General features: G+C 46.0%; 1 protein-coding gene across 3 annotated transcripts in view; it reads right to left on the reverse strand.

The window, feature by feature from the left end:
* TRRAP (transformation/transcription domain associated protein) overlaps window positions 1-24,064 on the reverse strand; it is a 133,754-nt gene that overhangs the window by 22,746 nt on the left and 86,944 nt on the right. For 2 of the 3 annotated variants that reach the window (XM_064153740.1, XM_064153739.1), the window contains exons 58-66: window positions 22,087-22,278; window positions 17,689-17,917; window positions 17,207-17,472; window positions 15,298-15,398; window positions 11,677-11,878; window positions 9,425-9,589; window positions 5,183-5,273; window positions 3,596-3,795; window positions 2,214-2,475 (exon numbers count right to left, since the gene is read on the reverse strand). In XM_064153740.1, coding sequence (XP_064009810.1) covers window positions 2,214-2,475; window positions 3,596-3,795; window positions 5,183-5,273; window positions 9,425-9,589; window positions 11,677-11,878; window positions 15,298-15,398; window positions 17,207-17,472; window positions 17,689-17,917; window positions 22,087-22,278 — 1,708 coding nt within the window. The remainder of the gene's footprint in view (window positions 1-2,213; window positions 2,476-3,595; window positions 3,796-5,182; window positions 5,274-9,424; window positions 9,590-11,676; window positions 11,879-15,297; window positions 15,399-17,206; window positions 17,473-17,688; window positions 17,918-22,086; window positions 22,279-24,064) is intronic. The other variant, XM_064153742.1, reaches the window with a different exon arrangement.

Raw genomic sequence — 24,064 nt, forward strand, 5'->3', positions numbered from 1 at the left:
GCCAATCACTGTCACCCTCTGTCACTGGCATCTGCATGGTCTTAACTCTTTCACCAAACAGATCCAAGCCACACTCTGCCCTACACAAGCTTTACTTAGAATTCACATCAACATCAGATGCTCCAAAATGTGACTTCACTGATAAAAAGAAAGCAAATGATGCAAACAAGCTACTTCCTTGGGGTAGCTTCTTTATTAGATCTGATCAAAGTTACTCATAGAATCAAGCAGGTTGGAAGAGACCTCCAAGCTCAGCCAGGCCAACCTAGCACCCAGCCCTGCCCAATCAACCAGACCATGGCACTAAGTGCCCCAGCCAGGCTTGGCTTCAACACCTCCAGGCACAGCCACTCCACCACCTCCCTGGGCAGCCCATTCCAATGCCAATCACTCTCTCTGACAACAACTTCCTCCTAACATCCAGCCTAGACCTCCCCTGGCACAACTTGACACTCTGTCCCCTTCTTCTGTTGCTGCTTGCCTGGCAGCAGAGCCCAACCCCACCTGGCTACAGCCTCCCTGCAGGCAGTTGTAGACAGCAATGAGCTCTGCCCTGAGCCTCCTCTGCTGCAGGCTGCACACCCCCAGCTCCCTCAGCCTCTCCTCACAGGGCTCTGCTCCAGGCCCCTCCCCAGCTTCGTTGCCCTGCTCTGGACACCTTCCAGCACCTCAACATCTCTCTTGAATTGAGGAGCCCAGAACTGGACACAGCACTCAAGCTGTGGCCTGAGCAGTGCTGAGCACAGGGGCACAAGAACCTCCCTTGTCCTGCTGCCCACACTGCTCCTCAGCCAGCCCAGGATGCCATTGGCTCTGCTGCCCACCTGGGCACACTGCTGCCTCATCTTCAGCTACTCTCTATCAGTACCCCCAGCTCCCTCTCTGCCTGGCTGCTCTCAGCCACTCTGGCCCCAGCCTGTAGTGCTGCTTGGGGGTTGTTGTGGCCGAAGTGCAGAACCCTGCACTTGGCCTTGTTCAATCTCATCCCCTTAGCCTCTGCCCACCCACCCAGCCTAGCCAGGTCCCTCTGCAGGGCTCTCCTACCCTCCAACAGCTCCACAGCTGCTTCTAGCTTGGTGTCATCTGCGCACTTACTGATGCTGGACTCAATGCCCTGCTCCAGATCATCAATAAAGATACTGAGCAGGATTCAGTGTATCTAACAGGGATGTGAATTCATGCAAGAGTATTTTACAATCAGGTTACCCATCACATTAAAGTATTCTCTTCTCATGAGCAGCAGGCTGCTTTGAATATTCACACCACAGTGCCACTTTGGAGCTCTGGGGTGAACATTAATATTACATTCTGGCATCACAGTAAGCGAAAGATCTTTCCTGTCCCTCGGCTATTGCAGACAGTTCTACACACACTACAAAAATACTATAGTGAAGTGAGCTGTTTTTTCTTTCAACACATATGTGATTTGACCAGAGGTTTAGGCAATAAAAATACAATATTCTCTATGCTGAGATCTGCTTTTCACTTGTATTAACTTTATTACTCCAGAGCAGACTGGAACAAGCTCCTTCAGCTTTGGTGGATGACAGGAAGGTGTTATTTTCTATCCAGGAAATGAGTGAAGAGGAATAAAAGAGCTTTCGCAATTGAACTTTGGGAGAGGAAATTTCTCTGGAGATTAAAATTAAGATCACAGTATCCCAGTATCATCAGCGTTGGAAGAGACCTCACAGATCAGCAAGTCCAACCCTTTACCACAGAGCTCAAGGCCAGACCATGGCACCAAGTGCCACGTCCAATCCTGCCTTGAACTGCCCCAGGGACGGCGACTCCACCACCTCCCCGGGCAGCCCATTCCAGTGTCCAATGACTCTCTCAGTGAAGAACTTTCTCCTCATCTCCAGCCTAAATCTCCCCTGGCACAGCCTGAGGCTGTGTCCTCTCGTTCTGGTGCTGGCCACCTGAGAGAAGAGAGCAACCTCCTCCTGGCCACAACCACCCCTCAGGTAGTTGTAGGCAGCAATAAGGTCACCCCTGAGCCTCCTCTTCTCCAGGCTAACCAATCCCAGCTCCCTCAGCCTCTCCTCGTAGGGCTGTGCTCAAGGCCTCTCCCCAGCCTCGTCGCCCTTCTCTGGACACGCTCAAGCATCTCAACGTCCCTTCTAAACTGGGGGGCCCAGAACTGAACACACTAAACTGGGGGGCCCAGAACTGAACTGATTGGAACCCCCCCCCATATTTTAACCACTTACCTGTTGTGAATTGCCCTTTTAGCTTCTGGAACACAGGGTCTTGAGCAGTTGCCTGTGCCCTCCTAGCTAGTGACTCTGAGGCTGCACTCGAGAACATGGTGGACACATTAGAGACATTCTCCAGCCCTACTCCAAAAGTGCTGACTAACTTCTTGACAAAGTTCAGTGTATGAGGAGTGATTTTGGCATCAGAGACAGCTCCACTTTTCTCAAAGGCAACTGAATAGCACTTTGCCAAGCCCTGCTGCAGCTGTCTAAGAACCTAGGGATGGGAAAAAAAAGACAAGAAAAGAGAGTCAGAAAGATCAGGCCTTTTGATCTGACACCAAGCATTGATTCCCACACTGCCTTTTATAGACTAAAGCTATCCCCTCAGAAACATTTATTCAAAACTGCATTTCTGAACTGCTTCAGAGGCTCAGCCAGAACAAGAGCACTAATTCCTATTGGCCCTGCAACCAAACAAAGTGAGCAGAGGGAATGCTGCATCACAAAGTACACTTTGCTCTCTCAACAGCAGCGGAGCTTCAGAGCTCATATTCTGTGATACAGTACAGAATCAGGTGGCATGAGCCACACTTCTTCTAACTGACACTCTTCCAGGTAGACAGAACAGAAGGGCCTGACAATTCAAGAGGACAAATAAGAACAGTGGAGTGGCATGTCCAGCAGCTCCCTGCTAGAATTCAAACTTCAGGCAATAATCACCGCCTGTCACACACCACCAGACTAAGAAAGAAACTGGTATCTGAAGCAGTGTAGAATCAGACCTCTTCAGTGAGCAGAAGCAACAGCTTAAATCCAGGAGGCATTCATCTGGTTAACAGAATCATCAAATGGTTTAGGTTGGAAGGGACCTCAAAGCTCATCCAGTTCCAACCCACTGCCATAGGCAGGGACATCTCCCTTTAGAACAGGTCGCTCAAGGCTGTGAACACCTCCCTGGGCAACCTGTGCCAGTGTCTCACCACCCTCACTGCAAAGAATCCTTTTCTAACATCTACTTTCAATCTGCCCTCTGCCAGTTTAAACTCATTGCCTCCCATCCTGTCATTATAAGACCTTGCCCTAATCCCTCCCCAGCCTTCCTGCAGGCTCTCTTCAGATACTGGAAGGCCACTGTAAGGTCTCCTTGAAGCCTTCTGTTCTCCAGGCTGCAGAGCCTCAGCTCTTGTAGCCTGTCCTCACAGCAGAGGTGCTCCAGCCCTCTGATCAGTAGTTTAGGGAAACCTCTGCATTGCTTCTAGAAACAACCAAGCTCCTTGAAACTCCAATCAGAACAGAGAGTTCAGTAACAGCAACAATCACTCTAGATAAACGTTCTGCAATTAACTTTTCCTTAGATGAACACATGCATATGAAGATACATTCAAGGCCAATACCTCTTCATGCCAGTTCTCTCTGAACCAGACCATCTGATCTACAATGCCTTCCAGAGAAGACAGAAGCGTTGGATGCAGTTCCCGCTGCATGTGCATGATTCTGCTGCATCGCCACATGGGTGCAGTGGCTCTGATGGGCCCTGGATCTGAGGCAGAGTGGGATTGATTTCCAACTGAACTCGGCTGTTGTTGCCCAGAATCTGCAAAGGAGAACATTTTAAGTTACCTTTTGTAAACTTGGTAGAAGGAACAAAATCAGTTTGCTTTAGATTTGCAGCATTCACTAGGTGCTCCATTTCAGAACGTTTGGGTTCCAGAAAGAAAACTCTGCTCCAGACGCTGCTGAGTGACACAGACTTCCCAGGGCTAGAGGGCAAGAAAAAAGCACTGCAGAGGCAGGAGGTGTGGCCTTAGCTTTCACATTAACCATGCTCCTGAAGCAACTGATAACTGGATCAAATAGGATCAAGCTATTTAAATTATGAGGGTTCTGCTCCCTGGCCTTTTAGGGAGATCTCTCTCACCAAACTGAAGTACAGACATGTTGGTGCCAACAACACACACATTGTTGTAGGGCATCTCTCTTAGTACAGCTCATCTCTTGCATTACAACATCAGACAGAGCTTCTTTGTATTAGGTGACCCTCACTACTTCACACAACTCATCAACAGGCCACTTAGCTTGTGGCACTTACAACTAGGTGTTGTGTTAGGTGACCCTCACCACTTCACACAACTCACCAATAGACCACCAGCTTGTGGCACTTACAACTAGGTGTTGTGTTAGGTGACCCTCACTACTTCACACAATTCACCAACAGACCACCAGCTTGTGGCACTTACAACTAGGTGTTGTGTTAGGTGACCCTCACTACTTCACACAACTCACCAACAGACCACCAGCTTGTGGCATTACAACTAGGTGTTGTGTTAGGTGACCCTCACTACTTCACACAACTCACCAACAGACCACCAGCTTGGAGCAGAGCCACTAGGAAAACATTTCACTGCTTATCACTTTTCCACGTAGCAATATCAAGAATTTGACACAGAGATCTGTTGCTGGATATGAATGTATCCAGCAGTGGAGTATTATGGTGTGTGGGCAACAATTTCTCCTCCAAAGAGCACCCCATGAGAACTAAGACACTATTTAATCAGTGCCCCTGAAAACATCATGCCAAAATTTAGCAAGCTGACAGCCAAGTGAAAAGGGTAACTGAGTGAACAATGCACTTCGTAACACAGAATAAAGAACAGAAGGGAGAGTTCTTGAGGCAGCTCTCCAGGGATTCAGAGGAGATTATGTGGGACAAAAGACCAACCAAGTGCTCCAGAAGCGTCTGGCATAACTGTAAATATGATTTGTTCTTGGGCGGAAAACCCCACAAAGATGTTGTGCAAATTGCTTAATGCTGTCCCCACCTCCCAAGCACTTCCTCAAAGCCAAAATTGATTTTGTGTAAATTCAGATGCTCTTTTGACTTGAAAAATCACCACAGGTTATTTCCCCAGTAAAAGCAAGGGAAACTCAGAGTCAGAACTAAGTCACCGAGACCCAAACCAATCAGTCATTAGCAAGCTCACCGCTTTTGTAGCGCTCTCGTTGCTCTATCTTTAAGGTCAGATAGAGGGTCCTGATGGGGAAGTAGACAGCTTGGGGATAGACTCTTCCCACCTATATGGAGATATACACACTGCTCAGTTAAGGATACTTGACTACAGGTGAGATCAACACATACTCTTTGTAAATGAGTGCAGCTCAGGAACAGTCAACCCTTTGTTTAAAATAACAGCTTATGGAAAACTCGGAAGTGAAAGAGTCAGTAGCAGAATCAGAGAATCAAGCAGGTTGGAAGAGACCTCCAAGATCATCCAGTCCAACCTAGCACCCAGCCCTGGCCAATCAACCAGACCATGGCACTAAGTGCCCCAGCCAGGCTTTGCTTCAACACCTCCAGGGACAGCAACTCCACCACCTTCCTGGGCAGCCCATTCCAATGCCAATCACTCTCTCTGACAACAACTTCCTCCTAACATCCAGCCTAGACCTCCCCTGCCACAACTTGACACTCTGTCCCCTTCTTCTGTTGCTGCTTGCCTGGCAGAAGAGACCAACCCCACCTGGCTACAGCCTCCCTTCAGGCAGCTGCAGACAGCAATGAGCTCTGCCCTGAGCCTCCTCTGTGCAGGCTGCACACCCCCAGCTCCCTCAGCCTCGCCTCACAGGGCTGTGCTCCAGGCCCCTCCCCAGCTTCATTGCCCTTCTCTCAACATCTTCCAGCACCTCACCATCTCTTTTGAATTGAGGAGCCCAGAACTGGACACAGCACTCAAGGGGTGGCCTGAGCAGTGCTCAGCACAGGAGAAGAACCACCCTTGTCCTGCTGGCCACACTGCTCCTGAGCCAGCCCAGGATGCCATTGGCTCTGCTGCCCACCTGGGCACTGCTGCCTCCTCTTCAGCTGCTCTCTACCAGCACCCCCAGATCCCTTTCTTCCTGGCTGCTCTCAGCCACTCAGTCCCCAGCCTGTAGTGCTGCTTGGGGATGTTGTGGCCAAAGTGCAGAACCCTGCACTTGGCCTTGTGCAATCTCATCCCCTTGGCCTCTCCCCACCCATCAAACCTGGACAGGTCCCTCTGCAGGGCTCTCCTATCCTCCAACAGCTCCACATCTGCTACTAGCTTGGTGCCATCTGCAGACTTACTGATGCTGGACTCAATCCCTTGTCCAGTAATCCAAAGGCAGGGAAACAGTAACTCTCTCTGCACACTGTTAAAGGCATTACCTAATTAGGGCTTCCAGCTCATATTGCCTAATAAACCTGAAAATGCCAGAGCACCAGCTGGGGCAGCTCAGTGACCTGCCTGGTGTACATAACAGATGAAAACTGGACATAATGGCAGCAGTTAGTGGGTAAATTGGCCACAGTTCCCAGTGAATCCCAGCATACTTGAGAAGAATGCCCATTAGAGAGTAACTTTACTCCACCTAACATAAGAAGATACCAATTTCACCCCAAAATTAAATAACAAAACAAAAAAATCTATGACTTCCATTGAGAAAAACAGAGAGAGATTAACATTCAGCATCCCCTTCACAACCAGTACCTATTAAAGGGAAGAAACACTCTACCTAAGCACTGCCCAAAATATCTTATGACAAGATTAGAGCTTGCTCCAGCCATAAATATGTTTTCACCATTCTGGATAAGGCACTTAGTGCCATGGCCTAGTTGACTGGCTAGGGCTGGGTGCTAGGTTGGACTGGATGATCTTGGAGGTCTCTTCCAACCTGGTTGATTCTATGATTCTATGAAATGGCTATGGCAAGCAGCAGAAACTTTGCAGTGGCATTTATCTGTTCAGTAATATGGCACTTATGGGAAATCACTAAGCTGACACACATATGCTTCATGCTGTAATTCAAGAGTAAGGTATTTGAAGAGAGTTGTAAGGTTTAGGTTCTGGTACTTCTGTAAACTTAAGAGTTTAAATTAGTAACACAGAAAAAAATAGTAATTCTCAATGTTTTTTTCTACAGACCTGAAGGTTAACAGCACAAGAAACAAATTTATCTCCTCTATTTATGAGCCTAAGCTACAACTAGTGTAGGACTTAGGATTAGGCACTCAGTTCTAAAACTTTTGTATGAATCTCCCCAAGTTAAGCGTCTACAACTCACTGAAAAAAGGTTTTCTGCCTGCTGTCAGAAGACATCTGAGTACAGTAAGCTCTAGGCATCAGAAATTCTGCCTTAGCTGCTTTTCTCTCTTAAGCTGTTTTGGTGCATGATCTTTGCAAAGCTTGCTTTTGGTTTTGTGGAGAGGGGCACAGAAGCATGTGTACATATGCACAGGCACAATCAGCTGCAGTTATGTACACAGGCTCACAGGGTTGGAAGGGACCCAAAGAGATCATCGAGTCCAACCCCCCTGCCAGAGCAGGACCACACAATCCAGCTGGTCACACAGGAATGCATCAATGCACATGCAAACACACATGCACATGGTCTCTCTCTACAAAAATAAACCTTCTCAGGGCTTTGAAGTTAAGGGACAGAATAAAAGGAGCTGGATAGCAGAGAATCATGGACTATCCCAAGTTGGGCAGAACCCACACAGGTCATCAACTCCCTGTCCCAAAAATAGGAGCGGAGGGCAGGAAAAAGAAGCATACAGTGAGGAATTTAGCAGAGCAGTTGTCCCTTGCCAGTTTTCAGAGCACTGCAGACAGAAGTGGCCTGGGGTACAGGCTATTGTGAGAGCTTCATATGTTCACTTGTATCTTAATAGGACTTCCTAACTTCTACATTAACCTGAATGAGCATTAAAGCGGTCCCACGGTGTGCACATGCTACAACAGAGCTGAAGCTGGACCACAAACAGTTAACATCTCTGCAAACATAACTGAACCAGATTTGCCCTAAGCAATAACAAACCAGCATCTGAACAACATGTGACCAGAAAGAGGTCTCTTTTTCTCCCTTGGTCTACAGACAGGTTTAAAGCAACTTCACACCCAGACACAGGTATATGTTGAGCCAGCAGTGTGCCCAGATGGCCAAGAGAGCCAGTGGCATCCTGGCCTGCATCAGCAATGGTGTGGTCAGCAGGAGCAGGGAGGTCATTCTGCCCCTGTACTCTGCACTGGTTAGACCACACCTGGAGTACTGTGTTCAGTTCTGGGCCTCCCAGTTTAGAAGGGACGTTGAGATGCTTGAGCGTGTCCAGAGAAGGGCGACGAGGCTGGGGAGAGGCCTTGAGCACAGCCCTGTGAGGAGAGGCTGAGGGAGCTGGGATTGGTTAGCCTGGAGAAGAGGAGGCTCAGGGGTGACCTTATTGCTGCCTACAACTACCTGAGGGGAGGTTGTGGCCAGGAGGAGGTTGCTCTCTTCTCTCAGGTGGCCAGCACCAGAACAAGAGGACACAGCCTCAGGCTGCGCCAGGGGAAATTTCGGCTCGAGGTGAGGAGAAAGTTCTTCACTGAGAGAGTCATTGGACACTGGAATGGGCTGCCCGGGGAGGTGGTGGAGTCGCCGTCCCTGGGGCACTTCAAGGCAAGGTTGGACGTGGCACTTGGTGCCATGGTCTAGCCTTGAGCTCTGTGGTAAAGGGTTGGACTTGCTGATCTGTGAGGTCTCTTCCAACCCTGATGATGATACTGATACTGTGATACTGTTCTATTTGTGGGCTGGGCTTCAGAGCTGACAGCAATAGGCAGTAAAATCTTTAAATCTCAAAGCAAGGTGAATCAAACCTCCTATCTGTCAGTTCAGAGGCACAAATCCAGGAAGTTAGTTTCTTCATCTGACTCCCTAAACCTTATCCTTATTTGTCTAATCATTTGTTATGCTAAACTTCAAGTGAGGATTAACAAAGCCCCAGTAAAGACTTCTGATGGTGACAGACAAAGCCTTGTTATTTAAAATCAAGCCTAATAAAACCCAAAGAACCAATGAAATAGTTTGCCCTTTAGTCCCTAAAGCTAACAATTCTTTATCCTTGCTCCTCTTACCAGCATTTAACTATGTGTTTCTAAATGTGCTCAATAATGTTCATAAAGAAGTAAGAAACAGAATTCCAGAGGGAAAGCTCTAATGCCTTATGCCCATATGGCATACAATTTCCCTGGATTTCATCTCATTAAGTAGCACTCACTTTGAAATTTAAAGCATTCAACTCACAGAGAGCAATTATAACTTGTTTAAACTCACCAATTGTTGCAAACAATGGCATTCTAAAGCTTGGCACTCTCTTAGCTTGCTTTGTACCTCACCTTGAAAGCAAAGATTACAGGCAATAGAGAGCTGACAGTTAACTTCTGTACCTGACTGATGAGGTTCAGGAGGAGTTTACCCTCTGAGCCAACCAGGCACGTCAACAGCTGCGGAATCCAGGCCAGCCACTGAATGGGTGGGACCCCAATACAGTACTTGTCTACTGCATCAGCTAAGGTGTTCTTATCATCATCAAAACTCAGCAGCCAAAGCACCTGAAAGAGAATTACAAGAGGGCATCTCAGCACTGAAATTTGAGACCAAATCAATCATTACGAAGCACAAACCCCCCAAAGATGTTTTATTAACGATCACAGAATCACAGACTCAGCTAAGTTGGAAGAGACCTCCAAGCTCAGCCAGGCCAACCTAGCACCCAGCCCTGGCCAACCAACCAGACCATGGCACTAAGTGCCCCAGCCAGGCTTGGCTTCAACACCTCCAGGCACAGCCACTCCACCACCTCCCTGGGCAGCCCATTCCAATGCCAATCACTCTCTCTGACAACAACTTCCTCCTCACATCCAGCCTAGACCTCCCCTGCCACAACTTGACACTCTGTCCCCTTCTTCTGTTGCTGCTTGCCTGGCAGCAGAGCCCAACCCCACCTGGCTACAGCCTCCCTGTAGGCAGTTGTAGACAGCAATGAGCTCTGCCCTGAGCCTCCTCTTCTGCAGGCTGCACACCCCCAGCTCCCTCAGCCTCTCCTCACAGGGCTCTGCTCCAGGCCCCTCACCAGCTCCGTTGCCCTTCTCTGGACACCTTCCAGCATCTCAACATCTCTCTTGAATTGAGGAGCCCAGAACTGGACACAGCACTCAAGCTGTGGCCTGAGCAGTGCTGAGCACAGGGGCACAAGAACCTCCCTTGTCCTGCTGGCCACACTGCTCCTGAGCCAGCCCAGGATGCTATTGGCTCTGCTGCCCACCTGGGCACAGTCTTTTTAAGCTGCACTGGATGCAACAACTTAAATTTCATTACACTTGGCCAATGCCATTTTTTCCCCTTCAGAGAGAATATTTCAAGTATATTAAAAAAAGAGCAAAAATGTAAGCCTTCCATTTGCTGTGAAACAAGACAGAAAGAAGCAAAAGAGAATGAGGCAAGTTTATAAAACCTAAAATATGCTATTTGGATAATTTAATGTCAGAACTTAAAATATTTACTTGGTGTTCTTCATTACTATAGCTGCACACCCACCCCTCATGATATTTCTTCTGCAGTTTAATTTAAATGCAAATATATTAAGCATTGACTAAAAAAAACACTAACAGTTATGCAACCAGAAAGGGAGAATAAACAACTTCAGAGTGCTACTGAGGCTAAGCTAAGAAAATATGCTGTGTTTCATGCTGAACACAGACTGTCTTCTACACTATGCTATCACAGACCAGATTTTCTTCATGTGAGATTAGGGTACACATCCCCATGCTGAGAAACACATACTACAAAGAGTGATTTTTGGCTGAAATCATGTTGTAGCCAGGTGGGGTTGGCTCTGCTGCCAGGCAACCAGCAACAGAACAAGGGGACACAGTCTCAAGCTGTGCCAGGGGAGGTCTAGGCTGGATGCTAGGAGGAAGTTGTTGGCAGAGAGAGTGATTGGCATTGGAATGGGCTGCCCAGGGAGGTGGTGGAGTCGCCCTCCCTGGAGGTATCACAGTATCATCAGGGCTGGAAGAGACCTCACAGATCATCAAGTCCAACCCTTTACCACAGAGCTCAAGGCTAGACCATGGCACCAAGTGCCACGTCCAACCTTGCCAGTAAAGCCTGGATGAGGCACTTAGTGCCATGGTCTGGCTGATTGGCCAGGGCTGGGTGCTAGGTTGGCTTGGATGATCTTGTAGGTCTCTTCCAACCTGCTTGATTCTATGAATGAAGAGGAAAAACCTACAGAAAAGGCTTCTTTGGAATAAAATGCAATAGTGAGGTAAAAGTTAATATAAATTAACCATAGTGATGCTAAACAGCTAAGAAATTATTCCTCTTTTAAAGGACCAAAGGATGCCTTTCTACAGATGTTACACCACATTACACAGCAGAAATGCTGGGTGTGATTTGTTCCCCTTCCTTCCTCCTGAAAAAAAAGGTTCCACATCTAAGTGAAGCAGAAAAATCCAAGATGAGTTATGTGCAGTGACGCCACAGCGACCACATGCAGACTTTCCTCCTAAATTAAAGCTTTCCATCAGCAACTGACAGCCCTCTAATTGCACAGATTTGAGCACTGAACGTTACCCCAGCATTGTCTGAAGGGCTGGAGCTCCAATTCTTATTAAACCATCCAGGTTTTACTCACCTTTGCCAAGTACTTCCTTGATTTGCTCTCATTCTGATGGCGACAGGCATGCAGGTAGCAAGTAATTGCAGACACACCCAGGTGCAGCTGCCGTTCCTTCACAAAGATATTCTCCAGGTAATCACCCCACATTGCCCAGGCTTTCACCAGCACATCATGCATTTGTACAGCTGCAGAAAAGGCTTTGTTGGCTTCTTCAGACCTGCGTTGTGACAAGGAAGGGAACATTGCTTTTATACTAACACAAAGTAGCTAGGTGAGGCAAGAGCCTGATTCCTGAGAGCTTGCTCAGTTACTTTCTTAATACCTGTGCTGCTTTGAGGCTAATTGGAATATTTTACTGAGAGAAATTAAGTCCTCAGCTGTGAGAAGAAAGAAAAAACAACACAACAGGACCCTACATCACTCATTCTGCTGCTGAGCAACACAACTAGTCAAAATATAGGTCAGACACTCACTGCTCAGCTCTCGCTTCTGTTCCTTCTCTCTGGTGGTCTGTCTGCCTTAACTCTAATCTGACCTAACCCTTTTGCCTCCAACATCCTTGGGGTCTTTTTGACATCTCACCTCAGATGTCTCCAGATTTATCAGGTGAGATGTACAGGGACTGATCTAGTTATTTCTGAAGGGAGGAAAAGAGGGAGGGGGGAGGAGGTTTGGGTCAGGAACCTCCTGGGGACTCTTCATTTTCTGGGAGGAGTTTCTGTATTACTTTTAACTTGTATATAACTGCAAATATTTGTGTATATATGCCTGTAACTTGTGCTAAGCTGTAAACACAGCTTCATTCCTTAACTTCCAGCCAACTGAGTCTAGTCTGGGTGATTTCATTGTGGGTGAGGGAGGCAGTTAACTCCCAAACCATCTCAATACCTAGCAGCATTTTTACATTAAGTTCTCTCGTTAGGTCCCTTACAACTATTTTGTCTTAGATTTCCTTAGAAGTTCAGCAGCTGTGAAAGTAAATGCTTCACAATGAAAACATTCATGTAGGTGCCCAAGACCTCCAGATGCTCCCTGAAAAGAGCTAAAAAACTTCCAGTGCGCTGCAATCTCAACCCAAGGAACGATACTGGGACAAGAGTAATGGTAGCACAAGAAGGATTTTGAAGTGCTGCTCTGCTGAATAAAAAAGGAAGAAAGAAACCCTGGGAAGATGTTTATCTGCTGTCTTTTGGAGGACTACATCTCTTATTGATTTGTTTTTCCAGAGTGATTAAAACATTTACATTCAATATTATCTGGAAAAAGTCATCACCACAGCTTTAAGTTTGGTTTTGAACAGGGAAAGTGCAGGAATATGAAAGCTATTTGCACAGTTTTTTGCTACTGAAAAGACTCATTCTTTGATACTCTGGAAATCTTTATGATTCCTCAAGTGCTCCTAGTCCAAGATGTGGTATTGCTCACCTCAATCTATACAGCCCTTGAATCTGTGTAACCTCTCAGGCATAAAAATAGCACACTACTGAAATGAAGAAACTTTAAAAGCATTCCAGGACTGCTTATTAAGAGAAAGTGTTTCATGAAAAGCCTTAGTGCCATAGTCTAGTTGACTGGACAGGGCTGGGTGACAGGTTGGACTGCATGATCTTGGAGGTCTCTTCCAAGCTGGCTGATTCAGCCAGACAGAGAGGGATCTGGGGGTGCTGATTGATACCTGCCTGAACATGAGCCAGCAGTGTGCCCAGGTGGCCAAGAGAGCCAGTGGCATCCTGGCCTGCATCAGGAATGGTGTGGTCAGCAGGAGCAGGGAGGTCATTCTGCCCCTGTACTCTGCACTGCTCAGACCACACCTTGAGTACTGTGTTCAGTTCTGGGCTCCCCAGTTTAAAAGGGATGTTGAGATGCTTGAGCGTGTCCAGAGAAGGGCGATGAGGCTGGGGAGAGGCCTTGAGCACAGCCCTACGAGGAGAGGCTGAGGGAGCTGGGATTGGTTAGCCTGGAGAAGAGGAGGCTCAGGGGTGACCTTATTGCTGTCTACAACTACCTGAGGGGTGGTTGTGGCCAGGAGGAGGTTGCTCTCTTCTCTCAGGTGGCCAGCACCAGAACAAGAGGACACAGCCTCAGGCTGCACCAGGGGAGATTTAGGCTAGAGGTGAGGAGAAAGTTCTTCACTGAGAGAGTCATTGGACACTGGAATGGGCTGCCCGGGGAGGTGGTGGAGTCGCCGTCCCTGGAGCTGTTCAAGGCAGGATTGGACGTGGCACTTGGTGCCATGGTCTGGCCTTGAGCTCTGTGGTAAAGGGTTGGACTTGATGATCTGTGAGGTCTCTTCCAACCTTGGTGATACTGCGATTCAATGATTTCTCCCTTAGAGAATAAGCATTGGAATAAAGCATAAAACACCTTATAAGAATAAGGTGATGCTTGTTTGACTGATTTGAACTGAAAAGTGTTTTTTTAACATAAAGATATTAGCTTGGAGGATCACAGTGATAAATTCAAGCAGCTAGATGCCGAGGAGAAAGTATATAGTCACTTCTGTGCCACATTAATATGTTACTTGCTCTCAGAGGTTTCTGCACCCTAGATAGAGGTTTTGAAGTGAACCACGGCAGCAGCAGCCTGACAGATGACTTTGTATCAGTGCTTCCCCTCTGCAGAAAGGAGACTTTTCAGTCGGTTTTCTTTTCTCCTTCTCCACAATCCATCATTCCTGACACCTGAGATGACTTTTTAAAAATGGTTTCTATCACCTTGCTCAGCAAATGGGCAGCAGAGGGAGATGCAAGAGCAGAGGTGACCTTTAACTTCCCCGTTGAGTCGACACACAGGTAATCAGCAGCCACACGTTCTCCGGTCCGACCCTGCCCTTGTTCCTAACCGCAGCCTTCCTAATTCCTGACCTCAACTGCAGCGCTAAAAAAAATGCCAGTATGCACTTCAGTAAGATTAAGAAACTGCTAAGTACCTCAGAATCATGTCTGAAACAGAACCCTTGATCCATTCTATTCTGAAACAACAAACAGAGACAGTTTAGCCGCCTTCTACTTTAGCTGCGTGAACTTAAAACACATTTAAAAGCCAGAGGGAGGTACAATTTCTTCTCTTTACATCTCAACTGAAAACTAAGCTCACTTATGGCCATAAAAAAAGCCCACTGCACTCTTCATCAAAGTAATTGCATTCTGCCTGTTTAAAATTTCTCTCTTGTACCCACAGAAAGTGGTGTTCATCATTTCCTGACTTAAACTGCTATGTGAGGTTGAAGTGTACAGCTTCGAACCCGATGGATTTCATTCCGTAACTGTCCACGACATCGTGGTAAAGGAATTATTCCACCCATATGGAACATGCAGGAATATTGCCTCTAGGTACCACACATAATAAAAGCTGTTTGAAATCTGAAGGGGTCTTTTGGCATCACCAAGCAAAATCTGACTGTTGAGATATTTAGTGAATTAAGGGGAGATCTTCCTCCAAACACTAACAGTCCTCACAGCTTAAAGCAAAACTATCACAAAGAACATTACTTTTACTCTCTTATGCAGCTGTGACAAATCTTATGCTGGTATAAACACATGGAACAGCTTTCCTGCTCAAGTACTGTGTTGAAATAACCTCAGCTGCATTTCTCTCAGATGTGTAAAAAGGTCTTCTCCCAGCCAACAGACTTACTTGTTAATCTGTGCCAAGAACATTCCCTTCAACGCATAAAACTCAGCAGTCATCTCCTTGGTGAAGTACTTCAGATTGGTTGATTCAATCACTTCGAGGCCCTGTTAAATAAGCCTTAGTGAGAAAAGCCTTTTAAAATGGAAGGGGGTTTTAAGATGAAACAGCAAAACCATTCTCTTCAAATCTAAACAGCAGAAGTTTCTGGTAGCTCATTTTCCTGTTTGAAAATCTGACCTGACAACAATTGGAAGTTTCCATTGGCCTATGCAAAACTATTTAGACCCTGTCAATGATACTCATCAACTCACAGCTTAGCTTTCCTCACTTTTCTTTAACAAAGTTTCTCAGTTTGATGACCTCATGTGATTGGCATTGGAATGGGCTGCCCAGGGAGGTGGTGGAGTCTCCATCCCTGGAGGTGTTCAAGAAAAGCCTGGATGAGGCACTTGGTGCCATGGTCTGGTTGATTGGGCAGGGCTGGGTGATAGGTTGGCCTGGATTATCTTGGAGGTCTCTTCCAACCTGGATGATTCTGGGGGGTGTTTAGCCTAGAGAAGAGGAGGCTCAGGGGTGACCTCATTGCTGTCTACAACTACCTGAGGAGAGGTTGTACACAGGTGGGGGTTGGTCTCTTCTCTAAGGCAGCCACCAGTAGAACAAGGGGACACAGTCTCAAGTTGTGGCAGGGGAAGTACAGGCTGGATGTCAGGAGGAAGTTCTTCACAGAGAGAGTGATTGGCATTGGAATGGGCTGCCCAGGGAGGTGGTGGAGTTCAAGAAAAGCCTGGATGAGGCACTTAGTGCCATGGTCTAGTTGACTGGCTAGGGCTGGGGGATAGGTTGGACTGGATGATCTTGGAGGTCTCTTCCAACCTGGTTGATTCTCTGATTCTATGACTCTATGACTGATTCTGTGTCAGTGGTTTGGCCTATCATTACCTTTTCCCCTTCTTTTTTAACACGTATCATTTCACTTCAGCTTGCCAGCATCCTTCAGTCGAGTGACACTAAGAACTGACTCAAGTTGCAAGTTAGTACTGAAATTGAGCTGTTTCTTCCTATTTCAAACTCTGTTCTATGTATCTATCTCATAATCTTTTAATTTACATTTTTCAGTCAGCTTACTTTTAATACATTCCAAATATTCAGTTTCAAGATGACAATCACAGAATTGTGGAGTCATAGAATGGTTTGGATTGGAGGAGACCTCCAAAGGTCATCTAGTCCAACCCCCTGCAGTGAGCAGGGACATTCCCCAGTAGATCAGGTTGCCCAGAGCCCTGTCAAGCCTGACCTTGAGTACCTTCAAGGATGTAGCCTCAACTACCACCCTGGGCAACCTGTTCCAGCATTCCAGGCACAGGTTGCCCTGGGAGGCTGTGGAGGAGAGAATCATCAAATGTGATCTTCAATCACATTGGGTAATTCTCTGCTCCACAGCCTCCCTGGAGGTGTTCGAGGCCAGGCTGGATGAGGCCTTGAGCAACCTGTTCTAGTGGGAGGTGTCCCTGCCTATGGCAGAGGGTTGGAACTGGATGATCCTTTAGGTCCCTTCCAATCTAAACCATTCTGTGATCTTTTGAGGTCCCTTCCAGCCCAACATTCTATGACTCTGTGATTCTACGTATCTGGAGGCCCTCCAAGCCTCAGCCACAACTTGAGAGGTAAAGCTGCCACAACTTGAGAGGTAAAGCTGCCACAACTTGAGAGGTAAAGCTGCCACAACTTGAGAGGTAAAGCTGCCACAACTTGAGAGGTAAAGCTGCCACAACTTGAGAGGTAAAGCTGCCACAACTTGAGAGGTAAAGCTGCCACAACTTGAGAGGTAAAGCTGCCACAACTTGAGAGGTAAAGCTGCCACAACTTGAGAGGTAAAGCTGCCACAACTTGAGAGGTAAAGCTGCCACACCTGCATGCACTCGTTTTTGCCCATGACTCCAGCCAGCTGGAGGTAGCATTTGACTTGCTGGCGAATCTTCTGAAAGCAGTCCACGATGGGCACGGTGGGGATGGTGTGAATGCGGCTCAGGATGTCCAGGGCCACGTTGACCAGCCCTTGCTTGCGAGCAATCTTTCCATACTGGATAATTGCAGATGCAGAAGCATGAACTCCCAACATGGCATTATTGGAGCTAGGATCGTGCTGAGAGCTGTTTTCATAGGCAGTCACAATGGCTAGAAGTAAAAGAGGAATCGTTTGTGATTACAGGCACAGCACCTAACCTGCACAGCAAGAGATAGACCACGATGACTACAGACAACCAAACACTTCAGTGGAGACTGAAACAAAACAAACACTTGGCAAGAAGATCAACAACATTCCTGGATGTTTAAACACAAAACTAAAAGACAAAGAACTTATTTCAAACAATGTGTTGTCTGGAAAATTACATGATGAATGCATGCTGGACCAGGCAGTTTTACCCTGGTAATGATGTTGTCTCCACATGAAAATGCTGCTCCAGTGGGATAAATCATCTGACACAATCGGTAACCTGTTCCTCCAAGTCTTTACAACAGTCTTCATATCATGCAAGCTGTTGTTTCTCCCCAGGTTAGTTGGTTGTAATCCTGCATTTATTTGGGCTGCTTCTTGAAGTTCAATTATTTGCTGTGCTGCCTGGAAAACATTAAACAATACCAATATCATGAAAGAGTGCAGAAAAAGCAAGCCTGGCCAGTTTCAGTGTCAAAAACAAGGCCTCTATGAATGGTGTCATCTTTAAGACACAACTATTTGTGCTGTTTTAGGGACCTGATGATTAGCTTCATAAGTGACCTTTAACCAATGTAACCAATAATAAGATAGTAAGAAGGAAAAATAATCCATAAGACTGATTGAACATTTAGTCACTAATTCATAGAATCACAGACTCAAGCAGGTTGGAAGAGATCTCCGAGTTCATCCAGCCCAACCTAGCACCCAGCCCTGGCCAATCAACCAGATCATGGCACTAAGTGCCTCATCCAGGCTTGGCTTCAACACCTCCAGGCACAGCAACTCCACCACCTCCCTGGGCAGCCCATTCCAATGCCAATCACTCTCTCTCTGAAGTGAATTGAGATGTTGAATTCATCCACTGCATCACCAGCACAAAATGTATACCATTAGGTTGCTAATGTTAATAAACAACTTCTTTTCTCTTTATTAAAGGTGCCATAAATGCTTTCTTACACGTTTGTAATAGGTCCTTGAATAGAATCATAGAATCAACCAGGTTGGAAGAGACCTCCAAGATCATCCAGTCCAACCTAGCACCCAGCCCTAGCCAGTCAACTAGACCATGGCACCAAGTGCCTCATGCAGTCTCTTCTTGAAGACCTCCAGGGATGGTGACTCCACCACCTCCCTGGCTAGCCCATTCCAATGCCAATCACTCTCTCTAACAACAACTTCCTAACAACATCCAGCCTAGACCTCCCCTACCACAACTTTACACTCTGTCCCCTTGTTCAATTGCTGCTTGCCTAGCAGAAGAGCCCAACCCCACCTGGCTACAGCCTCCCTTCAGGTATTTGTAGACAGCAATAAGGTCATCCCTGAGCCTCCTCTTCTGCAGGCTGCACACCCCCAGCTCACTCAGCCTCCCCTCATAGGGTTTGTGCTCCAGGCCCCTCACCAGCTTTGTCACCCTTCTCTGGACACCTTCCAGCACCTCAACATCTCTCTTGAATTGAGGGGCCCAGAACTGGACACAGCTCCTTTCTTCTCCAGGGATGCATTACAAGCATAAAGCATTTTATTCCATGCATGCCTCATTCTGACAAAACTTGAATGCCCTAAGAGTGTTTGGTGGCAAGAAGACTTTTACTGCTCTGTACTTAGTGGGCTCTTCCAGTAATACATGGCTTTGCTTGCCAGCTTTAACTTCAGGCACCTATGACATGTCTCTCCTTGACAGTGGAACAAAAAAAATCCTCTCATCTATTCTTCTATTTTCAACTACAAATGCTTTCACAAATGACCTCTCAAATGGCAGAGTCTTGCTTTTAAGAAGCATATTTTTATTTAAAACAAGAACAAACAAACAAAAAAAAACCTCACACCACACAGCCAAAACAAAAAGCAGCCCACACCATCTGGAATCTTCTCTTCACTTTCATCTTTTCTCACACACATCCACAGGTTGGAATTAAGTCCTGGCATGGAGGTTGAACTTACTACATCAACCCTAACCATAGCAAAGCAACCACAGAAAAGCACAAGAAAAAAAATATATATACACAAAAGGACTGAGTAAAAATACTGACCCTGAACAAGACTTTTAACAGAACTTTCAAGAATTAGACCCCAAAACTTTGAACAGAACTTACTGAGATGAATTCTCTCCTGGTCATGACCTAATTTCTTCTTAACAGAAGCCTGACTGTAGAGAAATACTACCTGCATGCTCCTGAAGGTGCTACTCAGAGATACTGCTTAAGGAGTTTAGAATGGTTTTGCTCTGACATCTACTACAGAAAGACCTTAGCTTTGTGAAGATAAGTTTAGAATAGTTTTACTCTGGCTTCTACTGCCCTCCAATTAATGAGATGAACAAACAGAAGATGGCAGCAGTCTCTAGTCTCAAACCTACTAAAGGCAGGGGACACCTTAAAACTCCAACCACCTGAAGAGGAGATGCACAAACTTCAATGGAATTTAATTACCTGCACTACAACAAAGCCAGTGTAGTATCCTCTAAGCTAGCACTTGGCAGATAAGAGTTGTATCCATTGTTAATCACCTAAGTAAGATAACTTAAAAAGAAAGAAGGGGGAAAAGGAGGCAGTCTGAATTTACAGAGAGAAACCTCTTGAAACAAAATGAATTAAACAAAGTTATATTTTCCACAGTCATCTCAGTATCAGCTCCCACAATAGCTTCACCTTCATCCTACAGCCATTCATCATGTAAATTTAATTTTCTCACAGGTATTTAATCACATCCTATCTGATACTGAAAAAGAAAAGTCATTACTGCAGTGCAAATTCGTGGCTGCATTTGTACCCCTGTCAGTCACTGACTAATTCATCCTTTCTTCATCAGGGGTATATACATATTAGATCATTTTTAAAGCTGGTTTTAATTGATAGCTGAAAGCATTTCAATACTTAATTTCACAAGACTAATCCTTTCATGCTGCAGATACTGGCATTCTTAGGGGAGGGAAAAAGTTGAAATACCAGTGAAAACTGAGCAGGGAGGAATGAATCTAAAGCCTTCCACTGGTATTGTATGAGCTCAATAAAAAAGAAACATTGCACCCACCACCTCAGCATGAAGAAAACTTCCATATTCATTCACTTGATCTGATGCATCTGTTCATAATATAAAAATCTGAGGGTCTGGGCTGCTGTGTAAGCTCCATCCACAGGCAGAGTCATTTTAGCAGAACTAAGCACTCTGATTTTCTACAAGTAAGGTTCATTTATAGATCTCTGAGTAATGTTCCATCAAGAAATGTATCCCTATTACAAAAGTTCAGATTGTGTTGCACTGAGATGTTCCAGAATTTCACTCTTGAAGATAAGAACCAGCAACAGAAGAAGGGGACAGAGTCTCAAGTTCTGCCAGTGGAAGTATAGGCTGGATGTTAGGAGGAAGTTCTTCACAGAGAGAGTGATTGGCATTGGAATGGGCTGCCCAGGGAGGTCATGGAGTCACCATCCCTGGAGGTGTTCAAGCAAAGCCTGGATGAGGCACTTAGTGCCATGGTCTGGTTGACTGGATAGGGCTGGGTGCTAGGTTGGACTGGATGATCTTGGAGGTCTCTTCCAACCTGCTTGATTCTATGATTCTAAGAAGTTTCCCTGTAGCAGAATTTCACCCCTGGAGATGAGAAGCTCCCCTGTAGCAGAATTTCACCCCTGGAGATAAGAAGTTCCCCTGTAGCAGAATTTCACCCCTGGAGATGAGAAGTTCCCCTGTAGCAGAATTTCACCCCTGGAGATGAGAAGCTCCCCTGTAACAGAATTTCACCCCTGGAGATGAGAAGCTCCCCCGTAGCAGAATTTCACCCCTGGAGATAAGAAGTTCCCCTGTAGCAGAATTTCACCCCTGGAGATGAGAAGCTCCCCTGTAGCACTATTTCTTTCAGAAGAAATGACACTGGCCAGAAGCTGCAGCATTTTTCCCAAAGGTAGTACTGCTCACCTGTAAAGGTTCTTCACTAATAACAGACTATTACAGTTTTGGGTTCTTTAACCTTAATGCTTCAGCCACAGGGGCTTTCAGGACTTGCTCTGCCTGTGGAGATAGTCACTCCTCAAAGAAACAGCAGCAATTGCAAATACTGAGCTTTACTGAGCTAACTGTTGATGCTCTGACTTAAAAAAAGAAAGAAAAAGCAAGATCCAAAAAAAAGTCTAGGCAGGGAGCTGAAAAAACTCCACAGCACATTTAACATGTTTAGCTGAACAGAACACTTGGGAGGTTATTTCAACACCTCTGCAAAGAACAGAATGCAACAATAAACCCACCCAAACCAGACCCCACTTCAAAACCCACTCAGCGTTCAAGAGCTCCAAGTACTGAAGTGTATTGTGCATTAGTCCACCAAGAAAAAAGGGAGGCATCTGATCAGTGTTTAAATACCTACCTCTGTATGCCACAAACAGAACAGAACAGATCCAGGTAAGCTCTAAAAGAACTCCAAATGCACATTCTGCAGCTTTAAACACAAAAGCACCGCTCTGAAAAATCCATCAGCACTACACAGTGAAAGAGTCTATGCTCACAGAGACTTGAGGTTCTGAAACCTGCCAACTGGAACATCAGTGGCAATCAAAAACCCTTCTCTTTCTTACCTGGAGAAGTGGGGTATGAACATGTGAGACCACGTGAGGAAGCCTCCTCCACTCCCGAATGGCCAAGCTGCTCGCCATCTCCACCAGGCGCTCAATGAAGTTCAGCTGCTGCTCCTCTGGGTGGCAGATTGCTAAGTACCCTCTGTACATATTCACTTTCCATGCCATCTCTTTTGGACAACTCAACTCCACCTGGGAAGCAAATGGAAGAAAAAGTCTAGTAAAGCTCATTCATACTCAGGTGCAGACTTGAAATGATTTTTTTAAAGCCTTCTTAAACAAACACTTGGGGTTTTTTTGGGGGTAAGAATTAGCTGATTGTCTAAAAATACCAGAGTAAAACACCCAAAAAATTGCCATTAGAAGAGTTTCAGCTCCCTTGAAGCTAGCAAATAAACTGCAAACTCAGTGCAGGAATAAAAGTGCCTGCACATAACCTGCTGCTAGGGTATTTATACAGCAACAACTGTGGCGTAGCTCCGAGACAGCTGAGCAAGCTGAAAGCAGCTCTGCAACAGGAGCATAAAGCTCACTGCAAACCACTACACCCTGTGTAAAGAGAAAAGATGCTGCTCAGCAGGTAACAAAAAGCACCACTGCAATGCTTCAGAGGCTCCAGAACAAGTAAAGTCAACATCTCACGCTAAAGGATCCCCTCCCCACCTCAGCACATTATGCCAGCATTAGGCTTCCTAAGTGCCTGCTCCAGGGCAATGCTAAGTTGATGTGAATAAACAGTTAATATGTTTTTAAGTAATCTACCACTAACCTTCCTATTTATGGCAAAGTAATTTCTGAGCACAGGTGCAAAGTCAGATCATTTTCTTTAAATAATCATTTCAAACCTTTTCCTTCATACCCTGAAACATCACACATCTGGCAACTCACACCAGCAATGTCCTGGCAGCTCAACTCTGCGAGCGTTTTACAGGGGACCTGCACTTCACCACTGCTCTGCAGGTCTTAAATCTTCTTCCCCTTTACACCAAACCCTTTCTGGTTCGATGTGCAGCACAGCAATGCCTCTGCATTATCCTCTTGTTGCTATACTGTAGCTTAACCACTACAATTGTTCCTTCTGTTATCCTCAACTGACTTTTATGCCTGAGCCAGCAAAGAGAAACTGCCAGGTAGGAACCTTACACTTCCACAGCGAAAATAATCTCTCTCTGTATTACATTATCTCCTGGATCATTAAGCACAATGGCAGTGTGAGCAAATGGAAATGAGTCTTGGGTCCTATCAAAGGCCACTGGCTGTTTTAATAGCTCAACTTTAATAGGGAGATTATTAAAGATGCTTCACAAAGATTTACAAAAACTGATACATGTTTGCCATCCTTTCTGACCTCTCTTGTGAATCAAGCATGCAGCTGGAGAAAAACCAGCCACATTAAAGAGTGTCAATAAAACTGGAGTAGTGAGTGGAGCAGCAGAGAATCAATTATTCACTCACACTCTAATATTCATGCAAACGTGTCCTGACACTTTTATAGGATCCTGAGCCACAAAAGCTCCATTTGTGGCTTCAGCAGCAGCTTCTCTTCAGCTGTTTACTAAATGTCTCATTACTGAAAATACCTCGTTTCATGTAGCTGCAGCTACAGCATATCAGCACTTCCTCCTGGCTGTCACTTCTACTCAGCTTGCAAATCTCCAAACCCACAATCTGTCAGACATGATCTACTTCATCCTGTTTCAACTCAAGGTCTGTAATCTACTGTGCAACACAGTTCTCATTCTCAGGCTTGGTCATTATATTTATATGTATCACATATTTATATATAGCTCACATTATTAGAGAAGATAATTCTATTATTAGATAATCAAAGAATCAGCCAGGCTGGAAGAGACCTTCAGGCTCAGCCAGTCCAACCTAGCACCCAGCCCTGGCCAATCAACCAGACCATGGCACTAAGTGCCCCAGCCAGGCTTGGCTTCAACACCTCCAGGGACAGTGACTCCACCACCAACCTGGA

This window comes from Pogoniulus pusillus, chromosome 13 (assembly GCF_015220805.1).
Source record: "Pogoniulus pusillus isolate bPogPus1 chromosome 13, bPogPus1.pri, whole genome shotgun sequence".
NCBI classification, from domain to species: domain Eukaryota; kingdom Metazoa; phylum Chordata; class Aves; order Piciformes; family Lybiidae; genus Pogoniulus; species Pogoniulus pusillus.